Source organism: Geospiza fortis, unplaced genomic scaffold, assembly GCF_000277835.1.
Source record: "Geospiza fortis unplaced genomic scaffold, GeoFor_1.0 scaffold2, whole genome shotgun sequence".
NCBI lineage: Eukaryota > Metazoa > Chordata > Aves > Passeriformes > Thraupidae > Geospiza > Geospiza fortis.
In genome coordinates, this window is record NW_005054366.1 from 548638 (window position 1) to 558361 (window position 9724).

The following is a 9724-nucleotide window of genomic DNA, read 5'->3' on the forward strand; positions in this document are numbered from 1 at the left end:
GTTTTTTCCTCCCAAGAACATCATGTCTGTTTCCTCGGTGTAAATTGAATGTATTGTGAAGTGTAGCCTGTGACTAATCGCCTCTTGCTGTCTCTGCTCATTAACTGGCGGATGGTGATGTGGTTGCACCACTTTCTACACATGGCCTCAAGGAGATGGCGTGGTGACACCCAGATTAAAATATGCAAGACTTTACTTCAGAAGATGTTTTGGGTTGGGAAGTTAGAGAGGCTATCAGCTAATATTTGGGCTGGTTTTACCCTTTTGAATGACTATTAGGTGATAATAAGATATTAAGTTGTACCTATTTCATGTTTGTACATTCTAGTATATCCTTCATGTTCTAGAAGCCATTTGATTTAAATTTTTCTCCAGTTTTCTTCAACTAATGTTGTCCTGCAATTCAAGCAGTATGTCTGGATTATGGCTTAGCAATTATTTACTAAAAATACATTTGAAGTTTATTAAATATCAGGTAGTTCAGTGGAGATTTAAATGTGGTGGCACACTGGCTTTTCAAGTTTCCTGCACATTTCTCTTGGTGAACAATAGAACAGTGAAACAGGTGCTGGGCTGCAAATGGGTATTGGCAGATGTGGCACTTACAGGTGATTGGAGAGAGAGAGAAACTGTGTCGGGTCTCAGGTCTTCCTTGGTGTCATGGTAACCATGAAATACTTTTCTTGCAAAACTGTTTTCTCTGGTCTCTTAAGTAGAGAGATTCCCTCTTTCCTTCTCCTTTTTGTTTCCCAATGGAACCCCAAGAATTGGCTCACAAAAAGAGATGAAATTTGGCTTAGGAACAGAAACTTGATATTTTCGTGGCTTTGTTTTGTTATTTTGGTGATAATTTCATGTAAGAAAACAAGCAACACAAAATGTTTCTTTATAAGGTTTCCTAAAATATTGAATGGAGTTTACCAAAACTTGTAAATGTGTGAAACCTCTGATAACTAAAGGCCTAAATCTTAGAGTGATGAGCGCCACCCCTTTGATAATTGTATTTTTGAGGCATTCAGTTGGAAGTGTGTGAAATTATTGGTCATTTTAAGTCTGTCGTTTGTACGTAGAATGCAGCAAACCAGTGGGAGTTTAATTAGAAGACAGTGTGTAGTATAATACTTTACTAATGAAAACACTTGATTTCTCACTGAAATTTCATGATGCACATGTTTTTTGGCTCAACGGGTTTTTAATGATACTTCCTTTTTAGTAATTTGTACATTAATATTTTCACTTTTTTTTTAGGTGCTTATAAGAAGAAGTAGGAACCGTTTCTCAAGCTGAAGACAAAGTAAAAGAAAACTGTATCATGTGTTAGAACACTGAAGAGGGAAATTTCTTGGATTAGTTTATTTCTGGATTGCTAAACAAAAGAAAGAAGAGGCGAAAATGGGGAGAAAGAAAATACAGATCACAAGAATAATGGATGAACGGAATAGGCAGGTGAGAAACAAGTCTGCATGAACAGGTCCATCAGTAATCTTAAAAATTAATGGAAAGTTTGAATACATTCATCCTAATTCACTGTTCTAAAGCTGAGCTTTGTCTTCATATATCCACGGATGCCCTTGCCAGAATATGAATAAGAAACCTCAATGATTTTATGACTGTTTGAGGAAAAAATGTTGTTTATAAGTAATAACTCTTACTACTTAAAATTTAAAATTGCTGTTCCTATTTAAATGGTACCCTACTGTGCTAGCAGTAGAGTGGAGGGGTGTTTTTAAAGACACATGGCTTGATCTCGTAACTACAGGAACACTTAGTACTGGAGGCAGAGAAAGGATGAGAAATTCAGGAAGGATCTAGTAAAGGTATTTTCTGTAGCACTTTGACAGAGGAGTTTGAGGTAGCTGTGGGCTGTAGCCTCAGTCCTTTGGATACAGTAACAGATTCTGTTAACATTCTATTTAAAAGCATCGATTTGTATTTCTTGTAAGAGCTGTTTGCTACAACAGTCTTTAAAAATTGTGAGTCAGGAGGGAAGAAGGCTCAAAATGAATGTTTCAAGGAAAGCTGCTCTCGACTCCTTGTGCCCTAACAGAGAGGTGCCCTGTGAACTTGAAAAGCACCAAAAGTTGATGACTTTTGCAGTAATATTTCCTCTTGATTTCTGAATTGCTACATGAGATGCAAGATAAAATTTTAATTGCGTACTGAAATATATAGTGGGTTAACTGGAAGCTGTCATTTTTAAGGCAAATTATTACAGGAATGACTTAAGATCTTTAAGAGCAGTGCTGGTGGCTGAGGCCAAAGGTGCCGCTGGGCCGACGTCTTTTGTCCAGTGATGTTCATGAGCAAATACGTGTGGGCTGGAGATGCACATGTACCGGACCCTGTAATCCTCTTCCAGCTTTTAACTATTCTTAGCTCTGGGATTTCCTGAGCTGGATGTGGTTTCCGTATATTTAGTAACCATTAATGGGTTTTTTTGTTTGTTTTCCCCGCCCCCCACCAGGGAAGTTGTTCAGTTATCCTTTGAGCCCTTATAATGTTGCAGCATTTGCAACATCTTTTGTCTAGAATCTCCAGGTCTATTGCCTGTTATTTCAAGAAACACGGTTTTATTTGCCCTTTGTCATGGTTCTGCCAATTATTTAGCTCTTGTATGGAAGAGCCAACAGCAACTCCTTATCTAGTCTGTCCACACTTGCTTATTTTCTCTTAAAGTAAGTTTTTTCAGGCTATAGCTGCTTAGTTGTTTTAATACAGAATTTGCTTCACACCTCTTGCTCCTTTTCCCTGAAAGCTTCTGGAGTATTGCTGCATTACTTTTGATGGCCAAGGGACCCAGAATTCAGGGTGCAGGCAAAATATGGACTTGTATAGTGGTGTGCTGCTGTTTTGTTCTGTTCCCTTCCTGCTGTTTGATTTCCTTTTTTAACTTCTGAGCAGCAGCTTGACGTTGAGGTACTGTCAGAATTCCACAGGACTCTCTTGCTGCTGACACATCAGCTCAGAGCCCATTGTTTTGTTGGTGAGATCAAGATTGTTTTTCTCCCTGTATCACTTTAAAGCAATGTAAACTCTGAGGAGTCTATATATAGCAAGAAAAGTATTATTGGAGTTTGGGAGAAAGCCAAGTATTGTGTTTGAACAGCTTTAATCACCCAGTGACTTTATGTTTGATGTAGATAAATGTCTTAAGTACACGTAGTAAAAGTAGATGAATTAATGACTTCAGTTCTTTTCAGATCTTGCTCTACAACTTAAAGCACATGGAAGAGATGGGAATTGATCCCACTTATTCCTTTTTTTACATGAGTCGGGATTAAGTTGGGCAGCCTTGGTTTTGTTCTGCTTGAGGAACAAATAGCATTACACTTCTACCCTGACTTTGGTGAGGGATTTTTTGGCTTTTTTTTTTCCAGGAGAAATTGTTTTTTCTTTTGAATCCCCATCCCATTGTTCAGATTGAAACAATGGAGAGGAAGAGAATCAGTGCATTTGTATAAAATTTTAGACCACTTATACCATTGCTGTGACTGAAGCAAAATAGGGAGATTAAATTCTAGTTTTGTTTCTGGCAGCACCTTTTTGGGCTACTTAGTGATGAGGAAGAGGATTTAAGCTCTAACTTAAAAGTAGAGTTAGGCTTGCCTTATCCTTTTTCTCTGAAACGCAGATGAAAACACACTGCATCTTGTTTTTAAAAGGTTTTAGAGAGATTAAATAGTTTTTGTTAGTGGAATCTTACTTTTTATATGTAGAGGTATTGATGGCCTCCATCCCTACTGGTGTCCTGTGGTTTTGGTAGCCAGGATATGGAATTTCAACATATTAGAATGCCCTGATGCACTGGGCATTTATAAGGTGTTTACTTGGAGATTTTTTTTCATTGATCCAGATAAGGACGGCATTCAGGGTTTGTTCTGAGCTGAAGTGTAGTTCAGTTGTGTCCTGTCAGTTTTTCTATGGCATGTATAGCTGGTGAGTTGGTCACTCACGGACATGCCTATGATGTCCTGGTTGGGTGTTTAGTTTGAGGTTTAGATTTTCTTTGTTTGCAAATATAAGTAGAATGGGACAGAGCCTTGCCTGCAAAGCAAGTTCATATAACTTGTCTGGGAAGAAAAACTACTGTTTTGTCAGAAGCATCTTATTTCTGATGGGATTGTATGTGAGCTCAAAACAGAATATATAGACCATTCCTCAGGGGAATTATGATTGTCATGAGACTGTCATTGTGTTATTAATTAAGCAGCTTTATCTTCTTGAATGAGCTGTAGGACATTTATCTTCATTAAGCTGAAGAGAATCCAGCACAGTAAATTAGGTATCAAAGGAGCTCAATCTTGCTGCCTTTGCTGTCTCCTCCTCACCCATTTTTTTGCTAAGCAATATTAAAATAGAGCTGGGGAAATTATTTACCTGCAATAACGAGACATATTTTTTGAGTTTGATGTGGTCCTAAATGGAACGGGAAAAAAAGAGAAATTTAGAGAACTAAAACTGCTTTTGGGTTCTGAAATGAAAACTTGAGTTTAAAATAATCTGTATGTGTTGAAGTAAGGCTCAGGGTGCTGTGGTTAGAGGGGTTTGTGCTAAGCACTGTCCGAGCACCAAGAGGGAAGTTTATGCCCGCTGAGAGTCTCACAAGTGAAGCAGCCTTACAGGAGGTGAGAAAGATCAAATTCCAGTAAAGAAATGGAGAGCACTTGTCCAGGATCCTACTGGTCCTCAGTGGCAGTACAACTTCATTCCTTTGTCTAAGGACTTCTCCAGGTGACACAGCACACACACATCTTGTTTATAATGCCTTTTTCCTGACAAACACTAAGCAGTAATACCTCTCTATACCTGCTCATACTCAGGTAATAACCTTTTAGGTGTCAGAAGAACAACAGCTCTGTATCCTCTGAGACTGTTAACGTGGGAAGAAAAGAATATACTTTGTATTATTAATGGTATTAAAAAAGTAATATGTGTGAGAAAATGAGCAGAAAAAAGCCTTCAGGTGTGTATATACAGAAGAAGTTTCCCATCCATTTTCCCAAAAACTCGCTGTACAGCTTGGTAATTAAAGTACAGACACCCAGAAAACAGGTTTGATTGTTTCTTGTGTCTTACTTCATTCCTCTCTTGCAAAATCTCACTGACTGTTGTCCGTGGGACATGGGGCGTGTGGATCACTCACCTGTCACAGAGGCTCGTGCTTGCAATTGCAATAGGGGGTGTCAAATGCAGGGACATTTTTATATCCTTAGCTGCTGTCTTATGACAGGAGTGATTTTTTTAGAACTTTTTTTTTTAATCCTAACTGATGATAACTTCCATAACTGTTTCCTCCTTCCCTGATGGGCAGATACTCCTGTGTGATGGTCTGTAATGGGTTTGTTTCCCCACAGCAGTTCTAACTGGACAGAGCAATTGTTTCCTGATGTTTCCTAGTGGCAGACAACAAGTCAAATTATAAATGACTTAATAGCAACAAAATAGCAATATTTCTTAGCTTTACATAATTAGAAATCATAGTGCATAGTAAGTGTTACGTCCACTGATTGTTCTGTTTTCTTTGATTTTATTATAATTAAGGTTGAGTACCACAGAAGAAAATATTGTGATACCTGGAAAGTCAGTCTATTGAACAGAGGAAATAAAGCTAAATTATCCTATTCTAACTAAAACTCTAACTAAAATTTAACTCTTCTTGGTAGTTATTTACCAATGGAATAGTTGGGGTGTTTCATAATTGTTTAACTTAGTCTAATAGAGAATGTTGGGCCCTAAAATTGGCACCAGACATTACAGGCAGTTCTTGTGTTAGGCTGCATATTACAGTAGGAGTAAGTGGTGTAGGCTCAGTCAGTGTATACCTTGATTATTTTCCTTCAAACCCTTGTCATATGTTTTAAAAAATAAATCAATCATTATTCTTTCTTCTCTAGGTCACCTTTACAAAGAGGAAGTTTGGATTAATGAAGAAGGCCTATGAGTTGAGTGTGCTCTGTGACTGTGAAATAGCACTCATCATTTTTAACAGCTCTAACAAACTCTTTCAGTATGCCAGCACTGACATGGACAAAGTTCTACTAAAATACACAGAATACAACGAGCCCCATGAAAGCAGAACCAACTCAGATATCGTTGAGGTAACAATTTGAGAAGACACATCAGTCTTCTTATCTCCTTAATAATTAAAACATAGAGCAACATAGAGCATTTTAAGAGATTTTAATCAAATGTCTTTAAGTTATTTAATACCGTGTTATAAAATGTAAACTACTGCTTTTAGTCTGGTTTCTCTAAGGCAATAACTTGTCTTTACAGCCATGTTGTTTTCCCATCTGCCCTCCACCCCCTGCCAGTTTCTGGGAAACATGTTTGATTTCAATCACATTTGGCAATGGAAATAGAGGTGTGAAAAATGGTTATTTTTCTGGGGAAGGAGGGGGAGAAATGTTCAAGGTCTTAATGGGGAGAAAAAATCAACTGAGTGGGAGAGAAAGGTCAGAAGAGCACCCTCAGCCTAACAGACAATTATAGTTGGCCCTTTTTCTCCTCTGAGGTAGTAGCCACTTTACCAGTCATATCTTGAGCATGGATCAAATCAGCCACCACCTCTGCTGCCCCTTGTTCAGCCAAAAAAAAAAAAAAAGCCAAAAAAAGCCAGTCTGTGCAATAAATGAACTTAATTAAATTTGTTGTCCAGTGACTGTCAATTAAAATAGCAGCAGAACGACTGCAGTTTCTGCAGTAATAGAATAACATGAATATATTTACTCCAAGGTATTGGTTTCATCTACTTTTATAATGCTTGGGCTTTAAATAGAAACTCTTTTCAGTACATAATTTCTAAATTAGGTGCAGTAGAATTCAAGGATTTTCTTGGCAATTGGAGCCTTGATGTACTGTAACTGCATTTCAGAGCATGTCTCCAGTAGTCCTGTAAATAGACCAAAACAGGTGGCTGACTTAAGGGTTTAATTTAAATTCTGAAGTTGTCTTCTGAACAAATGCCTTGCTTTTTAGGAATGATTTCAGAATAATGATTAGCCTTGAATAGCTGAAGAGTCTATTGCCAAGGGGATCAGAGTACAGGGATGGTACTAGCTGATCTTGTACATGAGTGTGCAAGCAAAAAATCAGATTGACAAAACTGAGATACAGTCAAATGCTTTATATTTCTTTCTGAGAAGATTGTCTGCTAATTTGTCAACTGTCTTTTATGATCAGAAAAAAACCCTCCCCAACTTCTGTGTTCAGCATTGAGTTCTCAAGAGAGGGATAATACAAGCCATGAAGAGCTGAAAGCTTAGTCACTGGATTAGCATAAATAAGGGATAGCCACTGGAGAGGAAGGGAAAACCTAATTCCTGCAGAATGAGCTTTTGATGGTGACAGACACGAGTTTGAGACAGGGATGCAAGTTCAGCTGGGTTTTGTTCTGTATGCAGGGCCTCTCTGTGTTGTGACTCATGGTGATGGTACTTTTTCACATCACAAGGACTGAGGACCTCTTCCAGAGTGATTCTGTGCAAGGCTGCTTTTTTCAGTTCTTCTTGTTGGTGGGTTTTTTTACCAGAGTCAAGTGTTTGACCCCTGACAAGTACATTAAAAGTGCACTTAGCACCCAAGGGCAGATGTGCTCTAGGGGAACATGCAAGGACTCATTTGCAGATTCTTTCTAATTTTCTGCTCTGGATTTAATGTTTTATGATAGTGTGGAAGTCAGGACTTTATTCCAATTTTTCAAATACAGTGTAATTTAGGAATGCGGCCTCCTATCTCTTCAGATTAGTCCTGTGTGCTCTTTAGGCTGGTTGTGAAATATTTTTGGGTTTTTTCTTTCTGGATTGATGGGTGCTTGGAGTGTGATAGATGTTTAGTGACATCACCAGCACTTTGGAAACATGCTGAAAGAACAATGTAAAATGGCTTCTCTTTTTTTGTAATGACATTGAAATTCTATTTTACCAAATGAAAATTACTGCACCAAAGCACCTAAAATCTGTCAAATTCATACTAAACTGAATTATAAAATTGTATGGAGTTACAGCTAATGTATAGATGTTTAGTAATTCACTTACCTGCTTGAATGTGACAAATGGCATTTATTGGGACATTGGCTCACCGTAGAACTATTCTGGAGCCACTGTGGTCCTGATGTGCTTGACAAGAGGGTGAGTTTTCCTGGGCTAGAAGGAAGGTAATTCCACACAGCTCAGAAGCTGGGTAAGGGAGGAAACAAATCTGCTGCTACTTATTTCCAGTGCTGGGTACATAGCAATGTTGTAAATGATTAAGTGAAATCGATGAGACATCTTCCCCTTGTAGTTGTCTCCTGCTCAGTTTTGGCATAGGAGTTGCTTTCATATGCCCAGAGCTTGGTGTCTTCTGTTGCTGCTGGAATGTTTGTGAAAACATAGTGGGAGGGAGAGCACTGGCATCTTAAATGAATATTAGAAATTTTTTTTGATACAAGCAGTTATGTCTTTTGCTGAACATGTTATTGTAGATGGGAATGATCTGTTGTTGTCCTATACCTGTTCTTTCATGAGGTTACTGGTGTGTAAGGTAGTGCTCTTGCACAGCATAGATGTACCATATAGAGGTATTGAAAAGAGTGAAATTTTTATTCAGTGTGTGCTGTGAATTCTTGAAATACTGGGATCATGTATTTGGTTTTACAAACCTGTAATGGCACAGTTGCAGATTGTTACGCTGAAGTGCTGTCTCTGATTTGAAGGACTTGCTGTAGCTGTTAAAGCATTTGATGCTTTAATGTTCACGAACTTTTTTTCTGTAACGGATTATTCTTGACAAGTAATTATTTTTCCTGAAGAAAGAAGTATTTCTCCAAAGTAAAATGGGAAGAATTTCAGGTTTTATCAGGATTATATATCCATATGGTCAACAAAATGTTTTAATGTATAAAAGACAATTTGAGACCTTGAGCATTCATTGTTTTTAAATCCAAAGGAAAAGAGGGAGATGAACAGGCATTGTATATTTTCTTTAGTGCAGGATGTTAAGATTATTGCAGGTTATTTACAATAAGATATCATGTCCATTTTTGGGTCCTTCTGCCCCTCAATAAGGCCTCAGAAAGCAGCAGTTGCACAGTTGTTCCCTCTCTCCTAGCCTCAGTTCTGGGAGTCAAGGGCTGAAGATGGCTCTTCCTGCCTGTTTAGCTCAGCTTTTTATCTTTTTTTCCATGTTTTAATTTTCCTTGACTGATACAGTAAACCAGGGTTTATTTCACCTACACTTGGCCATGGTGGGTTTTGCTTGTTCCTCATCTCACCTCATCAGACTGAGGTGATTTGATTTTTAGGAGCCTGTGTAAAATGTGACCTACTTTCCCAGTTGGCATCTGTGCCCAGGAGAATTCCGGGTGGGTGTCAGTTAATGAGCCTCTCCTGTGCTCTGGAGCTTAATGCTGTTTTCAGTGTAGAGTAATGTGCTGAATAAGGCTTAGGTTATACCCCAGATATTGACAGCTGTCCTTGAAATAGGTAATGATCTGTAATAAAAATTGTAACTAGAAAGTATAAAAAAATCTCTCTTAAACTATGGCACGTAATTATTGCAATCATACTCATTCTTGTGGAAGGACTGCTCTGGTGTAAATTCCAGCAAATGATTTGGATGTTTGTATTAAATACCTTACCAAGGGAATAAGTGACTGTAATGGGCAGTAACATTTGTGGTGGTTTGGTGTGAGGGTGGTTTTGTCATAGTTCAGCCAAAGCAGGTAAATGACCCTGCTGCTGCT

The 9724-nt window shown here is 38.2% G+C and overlaps 1 protein-coding gene across 1 annotated transcript in view; it reads left to right on the plus strand.

The window, feature by feature from the left end:
* The first annotated feature begins 1247 nt into the window (after window positions 1-1247).
* The window catches only part of MEF2A (myocyte enhancer factor 2A), a 47843-nt gene continuing 39366 nt past the window's right edge, over window positions 1248-9724 (plus strand). The window contains 2 exon segments of the mRNA XM_014308337.2: window positions 1248-1446; window positions 5895-6098. Coding sequence (XP_014163812.1) covers window positions 1393-1446; window positions 5895-6098 — 258 coding nt within the window. The 5' untranslated portion in view covers window positions 1248-1392.